Source organism: Ammospiza caudacuta, chromosome 12, assembly GCF_027887145.1.
Source record: "Ammospiza caudacuta isolate bAmmCau1 chromosome 12, bAmmCau1.pri, whole genome shotgun sequence".
NCBI classification, from domain to species: Eukaryota; Metazoa; Chordata; class Aves; order Passeriformes; family Passerellidae; genus Ammospiza; species Ammospiza caudacuta.
Window position 1 is genome coordinate 4,228,869 of NC_080604.1, and position 27,155 is coordinate 4,256,023.

The following is a 27,155-nucleotide window of genomic DNA, read 5'->3' on the forward strand; positions in this document are numbered from 1 at the left end:
GCCAAGTTACAGAATTTGCTGTTACAATATTGTTGTAGCTGGTTTTTCTGTTTTGCTTGGAGTTTTTTTTTTGGCTTTTCACATGTTATTGTTTCAGCATCAAATACACTGCATGATATAATGCAGAATCAGAAACAAGCAGGATATTTTTAATAGAAAAGCACATTGGAAATTCTCAATTTTCTTCCAAAGTAGGACAAGCACAAAGTTTCTTTTTCACACCAGCTGCTTATTCTGCAGCTAAGCATTGTTCCTCAAGAAATGACTGAAAAATGCTCAGGCACAAAATAAGTGCAGAAATTATAAAATTGAGTTGTCTGTATTTTCTCTGAGTGTTTCATTAGCATTAATCCTTTTTTTTTCATTCATTAGGATTGTTTGGGATGCAGAAAAGGGATTTTGGAAATGCCAAACAGGCCTCATTCACTGACTGCAAGAACTTGTCACTGAAACAACAGATACCACATTTTTTGAGAGACAGAAACTTGAAATACAACATTACTGAAGTAAAATAACACAGACATGGAAATACAGCATTACTGAAGTAAAATAACACAGACATAGTGACCTGCTGCCACCACACCTGACCTTTAAATTCACATTCTAATATAGGAACTCTGCTACATTTTTTTTTTCCAAAGTTTTTTATGATCCTATTGGATTGCAGCTTCTGCCCCTTCTTGTTTTTTAATCAGAAAACCAAGTGAAAATGTTATTTCTGGCGTGTGTTATATAATCTTCTTTCATCCTGATGAAAGCAGGAAGTGCAGTAAAGCATCCAAGTAACTCAGGAATTGAAATGCAAAGTAAGAAAAGTATATTTATTTACACTTGTGTGTTACTGCAGAGAGAAATGAGAATTACAGAGAATTGCAGAGAGCAGTGAGTGGAGAATATCAGCAAAGCTGGGAATTAGGAGGAGAAAACTTGGAATTAGAAATTTTATGTGAATGAGGACGAGAAAACTTTGAATTAGAAATTTCAGAGGAAAAGCATTTTTACATCTATACATTATATTATATTATATTATATTATATTATATTATATTATATTATATTATATTATATCATATTACCACATCATATATTATACACAATATATAAGATATAATATACAAGATATAATATATACACAATATAGAACATATAAAAAATTATATATATTATATATAATAATATAATATATATTATAATATATAATAAATTGCATACACAGTATACAATACATACTATACACAATATATGATATACATTATATATTATACATTATATATAATATAACATATATTATATATTATACATTATATATTAATATAATATAGATAATATAATATAATATATAATATAATATAATATAATATAATATAATATAATATAATATAATATAATATAATATAATATAATATAATATAATATAATATAAATATTTACATCTATACATCTATATATTAACCCTTTGCAGGGCTCATCTGGAGCATGTGGGGAGCAAAGCAGTTTGGTTTAGGGACGCATTGATCTGGAACAGTCCTGGGCAGCCCAGCCAAGTTGTGAGCTGGAAATTATTCCCTTTTCTGCCTCCAGTTCCACACCCCAGCCCTGATGAACAGCCCGAGGATGCTCAGGCTGCCTCTGTTTTAAGCCCAGCCATTAAACCTGACTGCAGGGCGAGCAAGGGTCAGGTTTAAAAGTCGAGCTTTGCAGAAAGGAGCCTGAGCGGTGCGGAAAGCAGAAAGTGCCAGCTGCCATCAGCTCAGGCAGCTGCCCAGATGAACAAATGCAGGGGAAACAGGGCTGAGTGCTGACGGGAGTTTCCCACAGCTCCCCTGGCCTGGGGCATCACGGCCTGCTGCCCAAGCTGCGCACAAAGATCCAGCTGGGGAAAAAAAATTAAAAAAAAGTGTTCCAGAGAACCCAAATTAAAGCCAGATGTAGAAGGAGCAGATGCCTGAAATGTGCTGTCAGTTCAGGACAGGATAGGAAAGCTTGCTGGTGTTATTATTTATTAATTGGCACGCTAAGGAAGTCACAGAGAACATTTATGATTTAAGAAATAGGTGCTCTGTTGACTAAAAATCCTGCAATTTGTATCAACTTTAAACATATTAAAATGTATTCAAATTTTAAATATGTTTAAAAAAATGTATTAAGTGTTTAAGTTAATTAAATTTTAAATGTAGTAGAACTTTGAACATATTTAAATGTATTAAAATATGGTCAATAGCACAGCCCTGGAATAGGAATTAAACAGTGCAAGTAAAAAAAGATTTTCACTAAGTGAATGGTCTCTCATATCTTACTGCAAACTGTGTTCCTTAAATGTCACAGAGAACATTTATGATTTAAGAAATAGGTGTTCTGTTGACTAAAAATCCTGCAATTTGTATCAACTTTAAACCTATTCAAATGTATTAAAATTTAAAACATATTTTTTAAAAATGTATTTAATGTTTAAATTAATTAAGTTTTAAATGTATTAAAACTTTGAACATATTTAATTGTATTAAAATATTATGGTCAACAGCACCTGGAATAGGAATTAAACAGTGCAAGTAAAAGATTTTCACTAAATGAAAGGTCTCTCATATGTTACTGCAAATTGAGTTCCTTTAATCTGGGCAAACACACTTGGTGCTAATAATGTGGGGGCAGTTTTCATGGAAATTCAGGCTATATATCCAAAAATGTTGTATTTAACAGTCACTTCTACAGAACATGCACAACTTATTCAGATTCTCTTTTAGGCAAACTCAAAATTAGAAAAAAAATCCTCATTAAAGCACTTTTACACACACATCATAAAAGCAGCAAAGCATTTAGGTGAACTAAAAATAAAAAATAATTTTAAAAACTTTGAAACATAAGAACAGCACAACACTTTTTCTGACCACACCAAAACACTCTTGGCAAAATGTTCAATGAAATGCTCTGAGTGAATGCACATTTTAACAGAGAACCTTTTAAAAACAAGCACAAGATTGAGTGGTTCCCCTATCAGATGCAGGTTTATTAGGGAAATATTAGGGATTTATAAATGAAATTACAACCCAATTATGATGTTACTGGGTAAATAAGAGCTTGGATGACATCTAACTTTACGAGTCTATTTTCTTTATAGTTCTGGATAGGTTTTACTAGACAGGAGGAAAGGAAAATCTGCAGTTACCAGAAGCCATTTTATGGCCTCTAAACGCATCAATAATCCACAAAATCTCTCTGAGTGATGAAAAGCAGATAATTTCCCACCAGAAAAATGAAACATTCCCATCCCCAAGCAGGCCATCCACACCTGGTTAAACCTCTCAGTGCTTTTGCTGCAGTCTTCAGAGTGTATTGAGAATATCTCAAATCAAAGGAGCACCAAACTTAAAATCCAATGGCTCCATTTTAGGGAATAACCTGCCAAGAGCAGCTCCAAAGCAGCCAGAAACCCAAAAAAATCATTTTACAGACTCACAATCCCCAGCTGCAGCGTGAGAAAAAGGAGCTCAAAATACAAGAGAAAGGGAGCTCAAGGCAGAAGAGTAATTCTGCAGAAAAGATATTAATGGACAGCAATTCTGCAGAAAAGATATTAAAAGCACTCTCTCGTGCACTTAAAAAATTTAAGAATTGCCCCAGATGATGAACTGAGAGACTTGTGAAGGAGCACATAACAACCAGAGCCACAATGTAATGTTTTTCAGGGGCAAAATGTAACAAAGAGCTGGTTTTTAACCCAAAGCAAGCAGGGGGGCTCCAGAACCTCCAGAAATAATCTGCCTGACAGCCCTTGCCATTCAGAAACACAGATTCACCAAGACTATTCAACTGCTGAAAGAGATGGATTTTCCCAAAAATGCAGCAATCCTAGAGGGAAGAATCAAGCAAGCTCCCTGGTTTGATGGCAATTATCCTAATTTGAAAGCATGAGCTCTGCAAATAATTTGTGTATTTGTGTCAGATTTTCCACCTCTGAGCAGTGACTTCACTGCATAAGCTTCACTAAAATACCCCAGGATTTTTGAAAGGACACAAATCCTGTGTTTTAAGCAAAACTTTGAATTACAGTAAGTTGCAGTAAGTTCGACCAGACCCTGTATTTTGTAGAGAATATCTAAAACCTCATTAACAAACACCTATTGTGAAGCTGCAGAAGGGATTTATGGATTAATACCTGCAAAATAATACATGACTAATTTTAATTGTTTTTACATTTTACATTACCAACACTGAAATTCAGGCCTGGCAGTCAGACTTTAATTATTCCTACTGTTAATGAGTGGCATGTGTCAAAGGGTGCTTGTTTTCCCTTCTTGGATCCCTCTCATATATATTTTATATATATATATATATTTTATATATATCTATATATTTTATATATAGATATAAATATATATAAAATATAGAATATATACAACATATATAAAATGTATAAAAATCTATAACATTTTTAATATTATATATAATAAAATGTATAGATATTATATAAGATATAATATTATATATTATATTTATACTATATCTATTGTATTATATATTATTATTTATATTATATATAAAATTATAAATATTATAATATGATAATAATATAATACTATAAATAGATATATAATATTTATAGTATATAAATATATATGTGAGGGATATATATAGATATATATACATATATATTATATAAATAAAATATATAATATAAAATATATACAACACGTATAAAATATATATAAATATATAACATATTTATATAAGATATAAGATATATATTATATATATTTTATATTAATATATATTTTTATATATAAGGGATATATATACAAATATACATGAGCTAGATATACCTAGAAATAACTAGAATTTTTTTTCAAGGTATGCCCATGCTGATTTCAAAATTCATTAGGTATTTTACAGCTGTTTCCAGCATCTGCTGCAATTATTTTTCAAAGGTTTAACATGAAACAGAGAGCCGAGTCATCATGATCCACCCCAAATATTAAGAACCACTGTGGAGCCCTTTCCAGCTGAAAAAACAGCAGCAGCACTTGCACAGGCTGCAGGGACTGGATAATCACTGCTGCAGAAGCACCCCTGGCATCCAGCTGTGCCAAAATTAAATGGTGATGCACAAGGGTAGAGATATGGGCAGAGGGAGGAAGGAACACAAACCACTGTTAAATATAATATTAGGAGACACTTGTTTGATTTTTTATGGAACACAAGTCAATATTGAGTTATCACCAGTGCTGCTGTCCATGGGATCAAACATCCCCAAGTTTCTGCCCACGTTCCATTTTTTGGTCACTAGACAGGTAAACAGCATTTTTCCTCCCCATATTATAATCCATCAAGCAGCATAATTACATTTTAATTGACCTAAAATTGCAATTGATTTCCTCACACCACACAACCCAAATCACCTGCTTCCTTTAAAAATAATATTTAAAGACTCAGATAAAGTTACAGTTAATTTAGGAGACTGTCTAAATCATTGTGTCAATCACTCTGGAAATGAAATACCACTGCTTAATTCTATCATTTGATCACATGATTAATTAACATCCGAATTTCATTTGCTTACCTCAGCAGCCTGTGTCTCCTGGTGTAATAAAGTCAGACCTGTCAAGTCTTCCAAGAAGGAATGTGAAGAATTAAAAACTTTGGCTAGGAAATTAAACCCGTCTCGTTCATACTGCTCAAGGACCTGCAAAGAAACAAACAGAGAGGAATTTCATATGTAATACCCATCATCTGATTCATCCTCGTATGTGGCTCACAAAATAAAAGCAGAATGTTTCTGAGCACTCAGAAAATGCCTGGATACTGCAAACAGCTAAAAATGACAGAGAAAAAAATAATTATTTTTGCCAACTCAATCTCTATAGTGAGGAAAGATGGAAGCAAACGGGAAGAGAAATGATTTAAGTATTAATTATATTAAGTATTAATTAAACAATAAGGTTTAAGATTTCCTGCTTTAAATGCATTTTTTATGACATGATAGGGCAAGAAGGAAAACATAATATATATATATATATATAATACAAAACAATTGTATATAAAATATAATATATATACGAAATAAAACATAATTATATATAATTTATAAAATTATATTATAATATAATATAATACAACACACTATAATACAATACAATATAATATAATATAATATAATATAATATAATATAATATAATATAATATAATATAATATAATATAATATAATATAATATAATATAATATAATACAATACAATATAATATAATATAATATAATATAATATAATATAATACAATACCATACAATATAATATAATATTTCTAAATATTATATTATTTTTCTATAGTGTATTCTTACCTATATATAAAATATTGTTATATTATATTTATATTATTATATAATATAGTATTTATACGTTATACTATATATATTATATTATATAATAAGGTTTAAAATTTCCTGCTTTAAATACATTTTTATGACAGATGATAGGGCAAGAAGGAAAACATAATATATATAATATAAAACATCATTTTATATAAAATATAATATATATATTAAATAAAACAATTATACACAATATAATTTAAATAATTATATTCTAGAAATTATACTATATATAATATAACTAATGTAACTAATATAATACATTATAATATAAATTATATTATATATAATTTATATAATATTTCTAAATATGATATTTATCTAAATATTACTTTTATATATTGTATTATTATCTATATATACTATATTGTTATATTTATATTATTATATAACATACAATATAGCATTTATATGTTATATTATATATAATATATTATACAATAAGGTTAAAGATTTCCTGCTTTAAACACATTTTTTATGCCAGATGATAGGGCCAGAAGGGAAGCTTGGCTGCACAGCCATGAAAGGAGCATTTGAGCACCACCAAACACAGTAAAGCCTGTTTTAATATCAGGTCAAGGAAAGACCCATGCTGGGCCAGCCTGAAAAATTCCCTGAGAAGGTGTCCAAGCCCAACATCCCCCAGCCTCCAGAGATCCCTGATTCTGAGGCTTTTGTATCTTTCTCTATTTTTCTGCTGTAATTTCCCCAGCTCAGTTTTTATTTGGACAATTTTACAAGCTCCTACAAGAACTGAGAGGTTTTAGTTTATATTCCCCTCAAGCCCTGAGCATGAAGAATTTATTTCAGCTTTAGGGCAGGAGTTGCCAGGCTGATTTCAAAGCAGGGAGATGCAAATTGAGGGAAGAGAAGATAAATATCAAACATTACCCCAATCCTACATCTTTTGGGACAGCAGGCAGGCAGAAAATGGAAGGAACTTATGCCTGGGCAACCCCAGGATCCATTGTTTCCTTATTTTTGTTCCAAGTTCTCATCATTTCATCCAAACAGAACTTTTCCTGCAGAACCTCAAGGAGCAGAGCAGGATTGATGCAGGAACCTCAAAGCCACACATTTAAATAGAAAGCAGTAGAATGTGTGACAGGGAAAGGACCACCAGGATCAGCCTGGATCCATGTTCTCATCATTTCATCCAAACAGAACTTTTCCTGCAGAACCTCAAGGAGCAGAGCAGGATTGATGCAGGAACCTCAAAGCCACACATTTAAATAGAAAGCAGTAGAATGTGTGACAGGGAAAGGACCACCAGGATCAGCCTGGATCCATGTTCTCATCATTTCATCCAAACAGAACTTTTCCTGCAGAACCTCAAGGAGCAGAGCAGGATTGATGCAGGGACCTCAAAACCAAACATTCAAATAGAAAGGAGCAAAATGTGTGACAGGGAAATGATCACCAGGATTCAGAAAAGGCAGGATTTTCACAAGAATGGAAATACTCCCATCAGAATTCATGAAATCACAACTTACTCTCACAACAATCTCACTCCTTCCTGGTTTAACAATTCCTAATGGTCTCAAACACCCAATTCATTGATAAAACTGTGGGAACTTGCCCAGCCCAACAACATTCTTCAGCAAAACACATCTCATGAGCCCTTACACAGGAATTCAGACTCGTTAAAAAGCATATTTATATTTAACTGACAGGATTCTAAGCTTAATGAAAAAATAGACGGGGATCCTCACCCAGCTCTTCATGCAAAACTATCTAATGCATAATTAGGTTTCAAAAAACACAAACAGAAACAACTGAAACACAACTATGAAATGGAAGAGATATAAAAGGTGATTATCAAACATTTGGCACCTTCCTGACCACGCTTATTCTTCTAAAATAAACAAAATTAGCACTTCACATTCTCTTCCTGAATCTACATAAATTGTTCTTCATACTTGAAAGATTTATTTTGCCATAGGTGTTTGGTGTATGTGTGTGCAATGACTGATAAATATAATCATGAATTTAAAAAGAAAAAGGGATATAAAAAAACATTATTGGGAGCATTTATTTGTATTTTTCTTGGGTTTTTTATGCCTGAGATAAATGAGTAACATGAACATTCACAATGTAACATAGAGAACTGAGCAGCAATTTCGGCATTTTTTTTGGAGATGTGTCCTCTCAGTATTACCCACTAAATACAGTGGGGATTGCACTGGGGATTTACACATTCCATGAGAATTCTGGGTTCAAAATCCCACTAAAGCAACCCAAGTGCAGCAGTCTAGAAAATCTGGAGAAATTCTTCTTCATACTTGAAAGATTTCTTTTGCCATAGGCGTTTGGTGTATGTGTGCAATGACTGATAAATATAATAATGAATTAAAAAATAAAAAAGATTTAAAAAAAACAATATTGGGAGGATTTCTTTTTATTTTTCTTGGGTTTTTTTATTCCTGAGATAAATGAAATAACACAAACATTCACAATGCAACACAGAGAACTGAACAGCAATTTTCTGGAGATGTGTCCTCTCAGCATTATCCACAAAATATGGTTGGGATTCCACTGTGGATTTACACATTCCATGAGAATTCTGGGTTTTAAAGTCCCACAAAAACAACCCAAGTGAAGTAGTCTCTTGCACAGATACCAATTTCTGAGCCTGGAGTGTGCTCACAGCCCTGCCTGTGGGAATTCCTCACCCTGGCAGGGGATTTTGGCCTTTTGGCTTTTTTCCCCCGAAAATTTTTGGAGGAAGCACAACTCAGATTTTTGGTGCTGCAGGACAGATGAGAGTTCATGGCCCACTGGAACCATCCCCAGTGAACCTCAGCCTTATCTGAAATTATCACAGCACCTCAGAGAAACGCAGGGACAACAACACCACTGAGATATTCTGCTCTCGTACCAGGGGCAAAAATTAGTAAAAGATGCAAACCACCTTGGGCTATGCAAATATTATGAGCAGAGCAGGGAATTGAGGGCAAACTTCCTATGTACAGCTCATCCATCAAGGAGTTTTAAACCTGGCTGGGTTTGTTACTCAATCTCTGCTTTGATCCTTGCTCCCAAAAAGTGGGATTTGAGTCTGCAGTGAGGATTAAGTCCAAGTGCCCTTTGTGTTGTCATCAGTGTGGACAATGCCAGGAAGTCTCTCATTAAGTGCCTTTTAAAGTATTAATATCAATAAAATTAAAAAAATTAATAAATCATTAAAGAAAAATAAATTAAAACAAATTAAAATGTATATATAACTACACAAATTAAAATTTACATTATATATTATTGATATATTATATTACTTTATATCATATTATCCATATATAATATTATTTTATAGATTCTATTATTATTTACATATATTATATATAATATATTGTTATATTTATATAAGACAATATATATCAATATCTATTGTATTATATAATATAACATATAGTATATAATTATATATTATATATACTATATACTATAATATATATTATATAGTATATAATATATATTATATAGTATTTATACTATATTTATATTATTACATTATATAATACTATATTTTTATTTATTATTTATATAATATATTATTTTACATACTATTTATAGATATTAGAAATTATATAAATATAAATGCTTATATAAAACCACAAGATATAACCTTAAAATTAATACAGATATTAATAAAATTAACAAAATATTAATAAGGTCACAGCTGCAAGAGTTGCAGGCACGTTATTTTTAGATTTTTTTGTACTGGTACACATTAACATGACCAAATCTACTGCTATGGAAAGATTTAAACATTTCTCTCCCCTCTGTGTGGCAGAGACCTTCCATGGTGCCACAATGGCAAATTCAGGTTTGGGTAACAAATCTGACCATACACACAGGATTTTAAAAACTTGAAGCACAAGAATAAAGAACATTCTTTTCCCCTAGCAGCAACCACAGAAGCCTGAAAAGCAGCATTAAAAAGTGTACTTGCTGATTCTAATTACTTGTTTTTTACAATGAGGACAGCCTGCTGAATGGAAGTATTTGTGAAGTAGTTTTAAATCCAGAATTCCAGGCACATGAGCCAACAAATGTCACATCAGAGAGGCAAAAATCCACCTGCAGCAGCACATGGTAGCACCTGAGCAGGTACCTCTGAAGAAGAGACCCACTATAATGAAATCCTTTTGATACAGGCAGTGACTGGGTGTAGCCATGAGGTTTTCTGAAAAATTCTTTTTGCCAGGATTTTCCTCCTGAGAAGCTGAGAGGCCTTAGGAACAAAATGTAAACATTGATTATCTGCTGCTGTGGAATGCAACAGGTGCATCTGGGATTGGTCTCGTGTGGATGTTTCTAATTCATGGCCAATCACAGTCAGTTGGCTCAGACTCTCTGGTCAGTCAGAAGATTTTATTTTCATTTCTTTCCTTTCCTTTCAAGCCTTCTGATGAAATAATTTCTTCTATTCATTTAGTATAGTTTTAATATATCATTTTAATATAATATATATAATAAAATAATAAATCAGTCTTCTGAGACATGGAGTCAGATCCTCATCTCTTCCCTCATCCTGTGAACACCACCACAACTGGGAGAACATTTTGTCACCCTCTGAGATTTTATTTCCCAACTGAGATGATGGAAACCTTCCAGTGGCACAAAAGCAGGAACTCCACTGCCCACCTCCAATCTTTCCTCCCCAAATTCAGGAGCAGATTTTCTCTGATAAATGGAACAGGGCACAGATTTGTTCAGCAGCCACTGACCAGCCCTCAGGAAGGAAAAAGAATGAGGCAAAATAATCTCAGATTCTTATGCCAGGAGACCACACAGGGAGTAATCACACAGGAATAAAACCAGTCTGAACAACAAATAGAGACAAAATAATTCTAAAAAATCTTTCCAGATTCAATAAGTGACTAACTTGTTGCTGCATGGAAAGGAAATTTTCTCCTTTCTATTTCATCATGTCCAGCAGAGCCCAAAGGCCCAAGGCTGGCACGAATTTGCTTTTGCACTTCTGAACAATTCCCCACCAATCTTGGTCCCAGTGAGATCCTCCCGAGGAACAGCTCCACAGGAGCAGAATACTTGAGAGATGCTATAATTTGTACTGTTCTTGATCTCAAACCAGTCACCTTCCGCCCACAGATGTACAAAATCCCACCTGAACTTTTTCAGGAATAAACCCAGCCCTTCAGTGAAGCGCCACTATGAAGCAATTCATTTTTCCAGGCAGGAAAATAAAATATAGAAGCATAACAAAGAACCAGAAATTAATAATTCTTGCACCCAGCCTGGCAAGCTGGAGCAGGAAAGAATTTATTAAGGAACTCTTATTTTCTCCTCACCTGCAGGTCACTTCTCAGAGCTTAGGAGAGCTGGAAATCACCAATTATTTCTGGATTTCCTGGCTGCTGCAAACACTGCCAGGAGAAGCCACATTTTCACACCACCTCTCCTCACATGAAATCTCTCAGGTTGATGCCACAATCTTGATTTCAGCCTCCACTTCACAGAGCTCCAGAACTGTTTTTTTTTTTTTTTTTAATCAATGGCATTTTAACAGAACAAATCAAGATATGTGGGTGCACACCATCCCATCAGGACCAAATCCAAAGCTTTCTGAGTAAATGATACCCAGTAACTCATTTCATGAGCAATCTTTTCATTCTGGCCTGTTTACTGAAGTTAAAAAAAACCCAAATCTCATGGCAGAAGGAAAAAAAATACAGGCCTGGAGTAAAAGGACTTTGCAATGAGAAACAGATGTGCAGCCTTGGTGTTATATTCTTTTTAACAGCATTCTGCACAAAGTCCTCTCAATTGCTGGGTACAGAGAGAGAATCTGGCTCCAGGATTGCTTTACAGCAGAAAAGTTAGTATCTGCTTAGGCAAAAACACAAAAACCAAGCTCCAAACCCAAAGAAACTGGCTACTGATGCAAAACTGGCTCTTGTTTTATTTCTGTCACATCAATTTCAAACTTTTTTTTACCAGTGTTTACATTTGGTTCGGCTTTTCTTTTTTTTTCCTTTTCAAAGTAGGTTGCATCTGCAGAGCTTGAACCAGGGCTGTTTACTTTCCAGGAAAAATAAAACAAGGAATGAATGCTACCAGCTGGATTATTTACACTAAAGATTGCTGGGTAATTTACCCCCAAAATTACAAATTCCTGGATTATATACACTAAGTCAGATTTTTGGGTAATTTACACCCAAAATTACAAAATGGTGGATTATATACACTAAGTCAGATTTTTGGGTAATTTACACCCAAAACAATTTCCTGGATTTTTTACACTAAATCAGATTTTTGGGTAATTTACTCCCAAAACAAGTTACTGGATTATTTATATTAAATAGGATTTCTGGGTAATTTACCCCAAAACAAATTCCTGGTTTATATACACTAAGTAAAATTACTCAGAAATCTGCCTTAGAGTAAAATGCCCAGGAACTTGTTTTGGGGATAAATTACTTAGAAACTTACCCCCAAAAACAAGTTCCTGGATTATTTATACTAAATAAGATTTCTGGGTAATTTACCCCCAAAACAAGTTCCTGGATTTTTTACACTAAATCAGATTTCTTGGTAATTTATTCCCCAAAACAAGTTCCTGGATTACTTGCACTAAAAATTCCTGTGTAATTTACCCCCCAAATAAATTCCTGGATTATTTACACTAAATAAGATTTCTGGGTAATTTCCCTCCAAAACACGTTCCTGGCTTTTTACACTAAGTCAGATTTCTGGGTAATTTACCTCCAGAACAACTTCCTGGATTTTTCACACTAAATAAGATTTCTGGGTAATTTACCCCCAAAACCAAGTTCCTGGATTATTTACAATAAATAAGATTTCTAGGTAATTTACCCCCAAAACAAGATCCTGGATTATTTACACTAAAGATTTCTGGGTAATTTACCCCCAAAACAAGATCCTGGATTTAAACACTTCCCTCCCTCAAAGGGGGCAGGTACTTCACAGAACATTTCAGAGTCCCAAAAAAATCTCAATATTCAAGGCTCTGTTTAGAAATTGGATAGGTGTGGATACATTTTCACACACTGTTAACTCCCTGCTTATCACAGGCCAGGCAGCAAGGATAGAAAATTACTGTTCACCTGCTGAAAACACATTTGGAAAATAAGACAGATGTGAAAGTCTTGCCAGCTCCATTCTTCCAAATTCTATGTATCTGCTGTTAAAACAGCAATTTAATGAAAATTTTACGCTGTGAAGAATCCTCCTGAATGAGAAGAGAACAAGCTGAGCTACTGAGTTAATATTCTAAATTTTATCACACAACCCATAATTCTGGCTTCCATAAAAAATCCTCTGTTCCAGACTCTTTCCTTTTCACAAAGTTCTAAATTTTTATTTTATTGCCATCTGATCCTAAAAAGTCATCATGGAAAGTCTAACAAGGTGATGCTGTAAGATAGCTATGAAAAAGAAAGCAATAAAATTGCACTTTTGTGAGGATCATGGAATGACTTTTCAGGCCCTTTCAATTCATGGGTTTGGAACAGGAAACTTTGAGAATTTTACATGAGAAAAAAGAGAATACTCCAAAAATTACCTCAAATGGAATTATCTAAAACTGGTGCATTCACAAATGATTAAGTCTGAGAACAAAGTTCTGCAGAAAGCTGTGCTCCAGGTGTGCACTGAACAAGGCCACGCTGGAAACACTGGAAATTCAGAAACCATGAGACAAAAATGGCATAATTTTATAATTTTGGGCTCAGGTCCAAATCATGAAATCACCCTCTGCACACACACAGTTCTCTCCTTTCCTCCCCATCATCAGCATTAAAAATGAAAGCAAATCAGTATAAAAGCTTAACTAATCCAAGTACAATGTGCTGAAAAATCATTTAAGGAGGAGATTATTGTTTTAATTCAGAGTAGGAGAGGGGTGATACAAATGAGCTTTGCCTGTTGCTATTTCCTACCCTGATTCTGAACTGCTAGGGGCAGAAAATGGAGAATTAACTTGCTAAAGAACCAGCTCTGAAAGGTCTCAGCAGGGCTTTTTTTAGCTTGGGGTTTTTCAGTTTCTTCTGAATCATGAAAAGGAGGACAGTAGAGTTCTCAGAAATTTAAGAAATGCCAGTTTAAGCATCTTGGCAACATTTAGTGCTTGGGAGATGCATGCATTGTTTTCTGGAATACTCTTAATGTGCTTCATCAAGTAGCCATTTTCTCTGATAAGAATATCTGACAGATAAAACTGCAGGATTTTGATTTAAGATTTTAAATCTTAAGATTTTAAGATTTAAGATTTTTGATTTAAGACAGCTGCTCTTTACTTTTTAAAATATTTTTCACAACTTATTTCAAATGCAGCAGCATCCCCAGATTCCAGTCGGTCTAAGGGGGTTTCACTGCACAGCACACAAGCTGAAAGCATTCCCTGCCTGTAAACAGGAGTGTAGAGATGTGAAAGGAAATAAAAGGACCAAGAAAAAAAATCAACATCTCTATTTTAGTGAACAAGAGGCACTAAAGGGGTTTTGGGTAGCCAGCACCATCAGATCCTGCTCCTGACCTCCCTGAGCACGTGGGTACATCCCTCATTCCCCTCCCTGCTCACTCCACGTTTTCCACAGGATGGATGTTTACAACTTGGATATTTACAACTTCGTTTATCCCATTCTGCTTCCTGTCCTGAGCTCATCACAGCAGCCCCAGCTCCTTCTGGCATCACTCACCCTCTGCAGAAATCCCTGATCCCTCCCTGCCCCATCCCAGGGAAGGACAGCTCGGGGATTTTGGGTAAGTCATGCACAGGGACAGGCACCTCACCCCTAGTTATTGAAGGAGCAGCATCCACTGCCTGCAGAGAGCCCCTAAAGCTGGGAGAGAAGCAAGGGCACTTCCCAACATGTTAAGTAATGTAAAGAAATTATTGTTCTCTCAGCAAAGCATCTGCCTGATGCTGAGTGATGCTTTGGCTGCCTGCACAAAGTGTGGGTTTGCCAAAGGCAGGAGGTGTAGGGGGATACAGTGTGGATAAATGAAGGTGGTACAGAATGTAATCTCATCCCCTAAAGAGTTGCAGCTGAACCAATTACTAAAGATCAGGAGCAGGCCTGATGTTAACAGGCCACACCTGTAGCCAATAAGAAGAGTGTTAAAAAAGCGTGGATTGGTGGGATGTGGAGGCAGATGGTTACTGGACAAGGAGCAGTCAGTGCTTAGAGGAGCTGCCCACAAGAAACATTGAGGAGGTGTGAAACTGGTGATATGAAACCCTTGTACTATAATGATAACAGAACGCTTGATATATAAGACAACACAGGAGGGACCCAGCTCTGCAGGGCTGGCTGGAGCCAGAAATGAGTGGGTGCTGCCCAGGAAAAGTCATTTATGGCACCCAGCAGCACCTGAAGGAGGCAGAGCTGGCACACCCTGCAGCTGCTCAGGGCTCCCCAAAGCCACAGCTCCAGCTGGAAAATCCACATTTTATGGATTACCTCAGAGCAGAGGGGTTTGGAATCTGGATGTGCTGCAATACCTGTGAAAACAGCACTGGAGAAGCAGAAGCATTTTCTTCAAAATAATATTTACTAGATTTCATAAATTTCTATTTTACCATCTCTTAAAACTGAATTCCCTCCACTCTTCCAATTTCAAATAAAGCAAAGAATTCTGCAAGGACAGATATATCAACACTGAGGAAAAATTGCAAAAAAGTCAAACAGCTTAAACTGTTCAAAAATACTGCAAACAAAGATCAGCTTTCCCATAAAGCAAAGCTGGTGGTTAGTTACGATGAAGAAAACAGACAGCAAGGTAGACAGACACCTGTCAAAGACTGCAATAAGAATGCAGAAAAATCTAAAAAACAATCTACCATAATTAAAATAGAAAAGATCGCTAAAATGAGAAACAACTTAGATAATTAAAAATATTGTATCTCCATGAATATGCACTTGGAATCCTTGGAATAACTGAGTAACTTGGGAATAATAATAATTGAATAACTAATAATAACTGACTAATTTCCCAATAAACCAAGGAATAGAAAGCACTAGGCTGCAAAAATGCTGCAAAAATGCAAAAATCCTATGGAAGGAATAAAGAACAAATACAAATACTCATATCCAGCAAAATAAACAACTGATCTTTTGATTCCACGTGGAATCCTAGAGAATGAGGGCTGGAATTGATGGTGGGGTGAACACCATCATCATCATCATCCTAGCACCACACATTGAATATTCCTGAGTTTTAATTCCGTTTTCAGTGTTCTCCAAAGTTGGTTTTTGCAGTTATTCAAGCCAAAGTATTTTGAGCTTTAACTGACAGAAAAGGAATTGTGTAAAAGCTTCACAGAGAGATAACAAGACAGCACAGATTATCTCTAATATAATTAAAAATTATATTGTAGGCACAGGTAGATATTAAATATGTCAATATTAAAAACTGGAGTGATGCTGTCTTTTTCCTCACTGATAGTGCTTTACTTTTTCCTAATTTTAGTTAGAATTTCACTGAATTGGAAGAAGAAATTCTGGGAAAAATCCCAAACGAGACCCATACAATTTCATTTAAATGTAACAGAAATACAGTCTGTCAGAAATTATCCTATTGCCTGAAACAATGGCAGGTTTCCTCTTTTCTTTAAACCCTACTATTCTGAAATTTAAATATAACAATGAGAAAATTAATTTTTATTCATTTCTAAGAGGTGTCCTACACAGAACTCAGGATGCCGAAAATGTGCCTGGCTGTATTAACAATTCACTCTTCAAATCTCAATAAAATCTATCCAATATTAATTTGCACAGAGACTTGTCAAATGCTCACATATATAAATTCAGGAAATAAGGAAAGTTACATGTGGGCTCTGTTTCACTGACTTCACAGCACAGCTACAGATAAAACATTCTTTTCATTTTTGAGATGTTCATTCCTGAAGGACAAACATTTCCCCCCATTTCCTTCATCAATTCTGCAAGCTTTGCAAGTGATATTTTCTTTTTTTTCTTAGGATAGGAACCACCAAGGCTTTTCCCCCCCATAACTTTTATATCCACACAATACTTGATTTGAGAACTGTCAAGTGTAATGTAAAAATGCATAATATAAAGATGTGTATAATATAAAGATGTGTATAATATAAAAAACATTTGAAGGAGTTTCATTGACAGATCATCCATTGCTACTGGGAGAAAGCAAAGGAGAATGTCTTAGCGCAGTCAGGGTAAATCTGAAGGGCCTGGAATCAAAAAATCAAAATTATCTCAACTGAAAAGCATCAGTGAGTGATGGAATCTTGCAGGTTGCTGTCATAAGTGATCAGAACAATTTCAAATAAAAATGCAGGCCCAGCAGTGAGCAGAGGAGAACAATGAGAGCATTGTTGAGGCTCCATGATGACAGATTTCCAAACTGAAACACTCATAAATAACTTACACAACCCCAGCGCTCAGTAAATGTCACAGCAAAAGGGTCTCATGTATTCCTGAGATGGTAAAAAGGGAAAACATCTGCAAGGGCAGGGAATATTCTGAAAGCAGAAATTGTAATAATGCCAACAATGCCATCCCTGATCCCTTTGTGACATGCAGTGAAACTGAGAAACATCCAGCAGGAGCTCAGAGGGTAAAAAGGGGTAAAAAACCCTTTCAGCAGCTCCAGCTCCCAGCAAAGGGAGGAGAAAGTTGGGAAAGTACTGGAAAATCAGCAGAGAACCTTGTGCTGATTTTGATTTCATAGTGGGGGTAGTTCCACATGAGCATGGCTGTAGTAGGGGAAGGAGAAATCTCTTTAGGGAGAACAAGGCAGATTTCCAGCACGTGGGTGCTCAATTTTAACTCTGCAAGAAATGTGAGCTAGGGGTAAGACCAGAGGGTTTCTACATCTTTATATCCAGGTTGCTTGGTGGCAATTATCTTTTGTGACATTAAACTCTGCATCTGTGGGGTCTCCTCATTCATTCCATGATGCACAAGAAGGGGAGCAATAAAAGAAAATGTTCATTGCCCTCATTAAAATAGAAACACTTGCAGTTCTGCAATAAAATACTTTAAAATACTTTTTTAAATTTTAAAATACATATTTCAACATTCATGATTTAAGGCTTTAACCAATTTTCTAACCAGATCTGTTTTCTAAGGAATTGCAACACTTCTTACCACAACATAATGAGCAAACAGCCTCATTTTGCTCCCAACAGGGTAAACAGGTTAATTAGCCCAGTCAGTAATTAGCTAAATGTTCTCTCCTGTAAGTAAAGCAGTTGTTACAAATTAATATCTGTGGGAAATGGATTTGTAGTGTTTCAGGGCCTGATAGAAGGCTTACACAGTGTGTATTTGTATGTAAAATTTGAGATAAGAAATGCTGATTTAGAAATAATATGGAGTAAGACAGATATTGGTGAGGGAGAAATGGAGTTAGAAAAAAGTTTCAAAAGATGGCTTTGTAAATAAGATTGGATACTTTAGAGAAATAAAACTATGAAATATGCATTTTAGTAAGATTTATGAGGAGTAGTTTTAGATTATTAGTTTTAAGGCATCTATAATATGGTGTGGCAAAAAGCTGATACCCAAGAAATGCTTGTAGTGTTTTGTAATTAAAAATAGTTAACTTCTGATTGTGATAGTGTGAATTATAACATCTGCATTGTCTCACCCTTCTCATGAGACAGAAAATGGAATAAAGGATTTTAAAATGCCTCTCAGCTGCCCCATCTCTGGGTCAGAAAAAAGTATTGCCTGACAAATATCCATCCAAATATTGCTTGACAAATATCCATCCAAATGTTGCCTGACAAATATCCATCCTAAAGATTGTCTGAAAAATATCCATCCAAATATTGCCTGAAAAATATCCATCCTAATATTGCCTGACAAATATCCTAAATACTGCCTGACAAATATCCATCCAAATATTGCCTGACAAATATCCATCCAAATATTGCCTGACAAATATCCATCCAAACATTGTCCGACAAATATCCATCCTAAATATTGCCTGAAAAATATCCATCCAAATATTGCTTGAAAAATACGCATCCAAAATAGTGCCTGACAAATATCCATCCTAAATATTGCCTGACAAATATCCATGCAAATATTGCGTGAAAAATATCCATCCTAAATGTTGCCTGACAAATATCCACCCAAATATTGCCTGAAAAATACCCATCCTAAATATTGCCTGACAAATATCCATCCTAAACATTGTCTGACAAATATCCATCCTAAATTCTGTCTGACAAATATCCATCCTAAATATTGCCTGACAAATATCCATCCCAAAGAGCTCTGGAGTGTCCCTTGCTGGTGCCAGAAGAAGTCTGGCCCCAGAAGAGCTCTCAGTGCTCTCCCAGTGCCCTGAGCTCTGACAGGGATATTTGACATTCCAGCACAGCTCCTGCAGGACCAGAATAAGACAGAGGGGGAATCATACAAGGAAAAATTGGCCCAGAATAAAAATAGATTGGTTTCCTGCTGTGAGCATCCCAAAATTCCTGAACAATTGCCTGCAGGAAGCTTCTCTGGCACGTGGCCTGGGCAGGACAGTTCTGGTAGGGAAACTTGGCTGCTTGCATGTCTGGCCTCTGCAGCTTCTACAGCAGAGAAATGAAGGAATGACTGAGTCCAAATGAAAATTACCCCAATCTCCAAACATTCAGATCAGCAGCTTCTCCTGAGTCCTCCTGGATGGCTTCAGGCTGTACTGGCATTCTTCTAAAATTCCTAATTCATTCATTTTGTGCTTTAAGAGTTACAGACAGCTCAAGGAGGAGAATGCTGACAAAAGAAAAACACAATGCCAGCAAATTCAATTCTATCTGTGCTGAAAGTCTGAACCTCCAGTCATTCTGACACGGAGCAGGATGAAATCCTAAATTACCTTATTACAAAACAAACCCTCGCACAATAAACCAACACAGAGACTACTACAATGAAATCATAATTGGATTTGTCATTTCAAAGCATCAGCATCAGATTTCCACATAATGCAGGGTGACATATTCTTATGCTAATAAATAAAGTTAGCAAAGTAAACAAAGGCTGTGTTTCTACTGTAAGGAAATCTGTGAGCCAATGGAGCAACCTTTTCAGCACACAAGAAATTCAATCCCCAAACCACATGAAAAGTGATCTCTCTGGGAATAGCACAGCTGCTAAAATCCAAGGCACTTTTTATTAAATCATCAAGTCTGTTTATGCAAAATGAGGCTCTCTTAAAATGACCTCCAAGAGGAAATGATTTGCTAAGGAAAAATTGATCCCTGCATTGAATTTATCTGTGTGGATGTACGTTTTTATTGTTTTTACATGGCAGTGTTTCCTGAAGTGGAGATGAGGACAAAATAAGAGGAAAAGTGAAACAAAAAAGCTGCATTTAACAGTTTAAACTCTCCACCATCAAGGTTTCAGCTACTGCTCTTCAACAGGGTAGATCCAACTGCTGTTATTTTTAGAAACACCCAACTTCAGAGCTTCAACTTTGGAAGAGAAAATGCACATTGAGAGTCCTTCAAAACTTGTCAGATGTGCCCAGAGAGCCCAGAGGGAAAAAAAAGGATCACTGGAGAAGAATTATTGTGCAAGTTCTCCAGAAATTGCCCCATTATTGTTTGATGGTTCTTTGGAAGGAGGATGAGGACAGTGAAAGAAACAAAAAGAATTTTCTGCAAGCACTTCCTCAAGGTACAGAGGGTGAAATAAACTCATGGCACTCCAAGCACTTCAAACCATGAGGCAAAAACCCTCTGAATCTCCCTGCTGAGAGATCCCAGAGAAAACTTCTGGAAGTTGCACTCCACAGCCAGAAAAAACTCGCCAGAGGGAAATTTGGAAAGCCACAGGAGAGGGAAACAATGCAAGAGCTGCCCCAGAGAGCCAAGAAACAGCTGGGAACTCTGAGGTGACTCAGGACTGGCAGCACCAGCAGCAAAATGAACAATCTGCTCAAGAAAGAAATGGTAAGAAGCAATTTTTTCCCTTCAATTGTTCATTATTTGTCTGTTTTGTATCACAAACTTGAAATTTTGACAGTTTTGCCTGTTTGGAAAGACATGAAGCTGCAGAAGGCTAAAGGGATATTTATTCAATTTCAGACATCAGAAAGGATTTCTTAAATAATACCAACCTCATTTCTTCCTACAAAGCTGAAAGATAATGACAGTATTTTCGTGATAAGGATTTTTGTGATTTTTTCAGCAATGTCTTGGTCAGTCTCTGCTTGTAATCTTCAGCTGATGGCAACATTTATGTGGTGATAAAAAGAATAGCATGCTAAGAGGTGATGCCAAAGAAATTTAGAAAACAGCTAAAAAAAAAGATTATGAGGGAAAAAGAACTTTTAGCTGAAGTGGGAACAGATTCCAAGAATCAAAGAAAATGTTAAAAAGTTCCCCAAAATTGACCTAGAAATATAAAAATAATAGAAAGCACAAACTCAGCCTTACCTTGGCTGAACAGGCTGTGCACTTATCAAATGCCAGGCTGACTGGAAGAACATTATCAAATCTGGATAAAAATCCTCGGATCTAGAGGATGAAAAGACAAAAATTACATTACTATTTCCAAAATTCAACATGAACTGGACATTCCAGAAAAATAACATCTACCATGTTCTAACAGTCATTCCCAGTAAAACCTGTAGTGAATTTATACTGAGCACATATTACTGCCCTTTCCCGTGCACATAATGGCACAATAAATGCAGCATTACTTTGCCAGAAATAGAGGCACAGCACCATCTGCAGTTGGACTTTCCTGACTGCAAAGTTCCATGAAAAATAAAAAATCATGGTGTGACAGCTTAAAGTGATATTTGTTCTCCATCTCTATAACCTAGAGTCTGAACATTCAATTGCTGTGCATTCCTCAATTATGATGTTAACATGATATTGATGGGCAATTTTAAAATTCCAGGCCACTATTTCTGTTAACAGAGGGAGCTCTGACAACACTTTGCAGCAGGGCTCGATCACTTCAGTTGTGAACTCTTTGGAGTATTGATCATCCTTTTTATTCTGTTTATTTTAACCACTTTGCAGCAGTGTTTGATCACATCAGTTGGGAACTCTTTGGAGTATTGATCATCCTTTTTATTCTGTTTATTATAAAGACTAGATGTCACCAGGAACAGAACTTCAGTAACTCTGCAATATTAATAATAATACCTCAAATGTGAAATTTTGAAATGGAATTTTTGAAAAACTCTTTAACACATTTGAAAGTGGAATTTGGGTTGAGATGAAGAAAAAAGTGCTGTATGGTATCAAAACAATGTGAAAACTTTGTGATAACAATAATAAATAAATAAAATCAGCCAATTCACGTAATTGGGAGTTGGCTGATTTGTTTGAAAACTCTGAAGAGATTCAAAAAGTGGACTTAAAGATGCTCATATTGGCAGCTGTGATGGAGAAAAGAAAATTCAGAAATTGCTTTATTCACATGATTTCTGCTCCAAATTCCTGCTCCCAACAAATTCCTGCTCAGTATGTAGCAAGAATTTTGTGTCCATGAGCAGCACAAACACAATGCCAGGAACACCCTGCCTGGGCTGTGTGATGGGTTAATATTATTGATATTTATTTTTTAATAAACATGGAGAGTCAGTCCTCTGGGAAATAGAATCAGCATTTTTTAAGGAGACAACGTCAATGATGATCAGTTCCCAGCTCTTCAATAAAAGGTTTTACCACCAATGATTTACCTGGTGAGGAACAAGCCCAAGAGAAGTGGGTGGCTCATTCATTCTGTCATCACTGCTGCTGGCCACAGCATAACCACTGCCAAAAACACAACAGGGGAAATTAGAGCAACACAGCACACTCAGAATTTCCAGGCAGCTTCCAGACATTTTGCTACAGCTCAGAATGAGTCCAGGAATCTCTGTGGAAAGTCTGTTTCATAGGACTCAAGACTCAGCATGATAAATATATATAAAAATCAGTCTGAGACTCATCTGCAACTCCTAAGTCATTTCTTCTCTCCCAGGTTTTAAAGAGAGGAAACAAGTCTCATGTTCAGGGTGCAGAATTCCAGAGTAATTTCTGTGTCACACTCACTGAGTTTTAAATAAGATTTGCAAGGGCTTATCTCAAAGCCCTTCATGTGCCTGCTACACCTTACAGCATCTCCTCATCGCAGGCAAAGAAAAAGAAAAGGAAAGGGGGAAAATAAAAGGAAAGGGGGAAAATAAAAGGAAAGGGGGAAAAGGAAAAGGAAAGGGGGAAAAGGAAAAGGGGGAGAAAAAGGAAAGGGGGAAAAAAGGAAAAGGACAGCAAATCCAAGATTACTAATATGCTAATAGCAACATTTTCTTCTTTTGAAAGATTCCTAATACCTTTCTGAGGTTAAATTCAGAGAGACAAGAAAAACTTAAGACTTGTTGAAGCAGTTCCCTCCAACACTGCACATTGCATTAATTTACAGACATCACCCCTGACAGAATTGTCCTTCTTGAGGTGTAATTCCCCCTCCTCACTACAGATTTTGTTAGATTGGTGTGATTTCCCAGAGAACGGCAATGGCTCACCCTTCTGGATGCTGCAGCACAGAAACCATGAGCTCCACTGCCAGGGCTCCAGCCACCATGGCCAGCCCAGGCCTGCTGACCGTGCACTGCTGGTCCAGAGTCCGATCCCTGGTGGACTACAAACACAGACACCCCTGAAGGGAGGGCAGAATAACTCCAAAGGAACCAGCTGCCCTGTGCAAAACACCTCTAGTGCGGTCAAATTCACATCTGTGACCTTCCAAATAAAAATCTGCTATTTCTTTACCTCATGTGCATCAACATGGCGCACATCCCTTGAGGAAACACCATTAAAAATTCAAATAACAATTCAAATTGCAACAAAAGATAAATATACAATATATAATATACAATATATAATATATAATATATAATATATAATATATAATATATAATATATAATATATAATATATACTCTATATATACTCATATATATGTATATATGTTCTACTCACATCCCCTGGTGCCACAACACCATTGCAGAAGTAGCAGATCCCTTTAGGAAACACCATTAATAATTCAAATAAAACTTCAAATTGCAACAAAAGAGAGATAATATATACTATATAATATATATATTATATAATATATAATATATATAATATATATAATATATAATATATAATATATAATATATAATATATAATATATAATATATAATATATAATATATAATATATAATATATTAATAGTTTGCATAAAGTTCTACTCGCATCCCCTGGTGCCATAACACCATTGCAGAAGTAGCAGATCCCTTAAGGAAATGCCATTAAAAATTCAAATAAAAATTCAAGTTGCAACAAAAGAGACATATATAATATATAATAGAGAGATATATAATCACCATTTGCATTAAGTTCTACTCACATCCCCTGGTGCCATAACACCATTGCAGAAGTAGCAGATCCCTTTAGGAAACGCCATTAAGAATTCAATGAAAAATTCAAATTGCAACAAAAGACAGACTTATAATATATAACAGAGAGATATATAATATAGAATATAGAATAATATGGAATATATAATATATAATCACTGTTTGCATAAGGTTCTACTCACATCCCCTGGTGCCACAACATCGTTGCAGAAGTAGCAGCCCAGTTTGTAGCCAGGGATATTTGAGAACAGTGAGGATCCCAGCAGATCAGAAGGAGCAGAGGTGTTGCTGAAATGTGAATCACCAGCACATTCTTGCTGTTTTGGTTTCTTCAGGCCGTGTCTCATAACAACAAAAGTGTCAAATCCCAAGGCAGCATTGATGACCAACTATGAACAATAAAGAGAGAACAACAGATTTTAAGTGAGCCAAAAAGGGAGGGGAAGAAAAAAGCAGCCTTGAGGTTTTTATTCACTATAAATGCCAAAAAACCCACAGGCTGCAGATGGATGAGCAACCCATTAACTGCATATTTACCACCTTAGCCATAAACAACAAAGCTTCTGAAAGGTGCAGAATTCCAGCTGTCAAGCCCTTAGAAAAAAACCAAAACCAAAATAAAAGTCTCTTTCAGAAAGTCACAAGGCCTTGTCCTTTTCTGTGCCTTTCAGGGCAATCTGATCTGAATGAATAACTCCCTCTAGTTGTTACACAAACTTGTGACAAAAAAAAAAAGAAGCAACAGCAGCTTCAAGCAATGAAATACCATCTGTTATCCAAAGCAATTTCTGCTCAGTAAGGAAAGCAATTAATGATTACTTATGGGCTTCATCTGCATCTGCTTAGTCACATGGGGAGCAGGAGCAGCTGTGCTGCACAATTCCTGTGTCTTCATTTCCCCTCTCTCTCCACTTTGTGGCAAGTGCACAGAGGAATTTGGAGCACAAATATCAACACAATAATGACTGCAGCCAGTGAAATATAAAGGAAGATGCACTGCTTCCTCTGCACCTCCTGTTGGTAGAAATTCTGCTGCAGCACTTCCTTGTCTTCCATTCTTCCAGCCAGGAATTATTTAAAAGAAGAACTCTGAGGGAAGCTCTGTCAAAAATTAGTCATCTTAATTAACAAGCTTTGAGTCTCATCATCGTTCTCAGTATTTCCAATTATTTTTGCATATTGTTTCAGCCTTGGAGTAGTTTGTTTTTCCTCAGTCCTGAAGTGGAACCCTGCTGTTGAATGTGTGCAATTAAAAGATTGCATCTTCTCACTGCATCTACCTGTAAAACCTGAATAAAGTGTTCCACTACCAAAATATGAGTAAGAGCTGCTATTAGCAGAAATTACTGATATTGTTAAACAATTCCCACTGCAATCAACTGTTTCTTCTCAGTTTACAGGTAACTATTCCATTCTAACTGATCGAGCATTAATTAAAAAAAAAACATCTGGTTTTGATAAAGAGACAATGGAAAAGTACAAGAGACAAATGAAAAAGTATCTTTTGGCAAGGATACATTTTAACAAGTTCCAGTGCTCAGCAGGAGCAGAGATTTAATATCTGACATGAGGATTTAGCATTTGAGGGGCTGGTTTGTCTGAGGTGTTTGTTTTGGGGAAGGACTGCAGGAATGGCAAAGATCCCCAAGGCACTTGAATGGTGGAGTGGGGAAAAGAACTCTTGGCTACTCACAGACCTGGTGGTGTGAATTTCACACAAATCATCTCTCACCACCTTCTTTATTTTCATTTTGAGACCTTTGGGACCAAACTCTGCAGTAATTGAGATCAGCAGGTGCCACACAAACTCACATTTGGAGCAGAGCTCTCATTGGGTGTTTACCAACATAAAATATTGAGCATTTGTTTGGACACCTGGAGATTTCCCTGCTGTTTTTTCAGTGACAGAGTTCCATCTCCTCAGATCTAAGGGATGTTATCAAATCAACCAATTGTGATACAGACACACTGCATCACGGAGTAACAGAGAAATGTCACCAAAAGTTTCAAAATTTATCCTCAAAATTATACAAGTGCTGCAAGGAAAATGTAGAGGGGCACTGCTGGCTAAGAAAACATGGGAGGGAAGTTTTGGAGATCATAAAATCATTCTTTCCTGACTGATTAATATAAAATATGCACATAAAACTCAATATATTGCTGGAAATTCCCAACCATACCATGTGGAAGAGTAGGCTGGCCCTGGCACTTCCCAGCTTCAAACTTTGAAATTTTGAAACTGAAGTTTTGAAAAACTCTACTTTTAACACAGTTAAAAGTAGAGTTTGGGTTGAGTTGAAGAAAAAAGTTCTGTATGGTACCAAAACAACACAAAGATTTTGTGGTAATAGTAATAAAAAGTGATAATTAAAATCAGCCAGCTCCCATAATAATTGGGAATTGGCTGATTTGAATTGTTTTAAAAC

At 35.7% G+C, this 27,155-nt stretch overlaps 1 protein-coding gene across 1 annotated transcript in view; it reads right to left on the reverse strand.

Moving 5' to 3' along the window:
* ATG7 (autophagy related 7) overlaps positions 1–27,155 on the reverse strand; it is a 94,780-nt gene that overhangs the window by 53,301 nt on the left and 14,324 nt on the right. Inside the window, 5 exon segments of the mRNA XM_058812902.1 lie at positions 5,554–5,676; positions 21,768–21,848; positions 23,027–23,102; positions 23,852–23,967; positions 24,912–25,118. Coding sequence (XP_058668885.1) covers positions 5,554–5,676; positions 21,768–21,848; positions 23,027–23,102; positions 23,852–23,967; positions 24,912–25,118 — 603 coding nt within the window.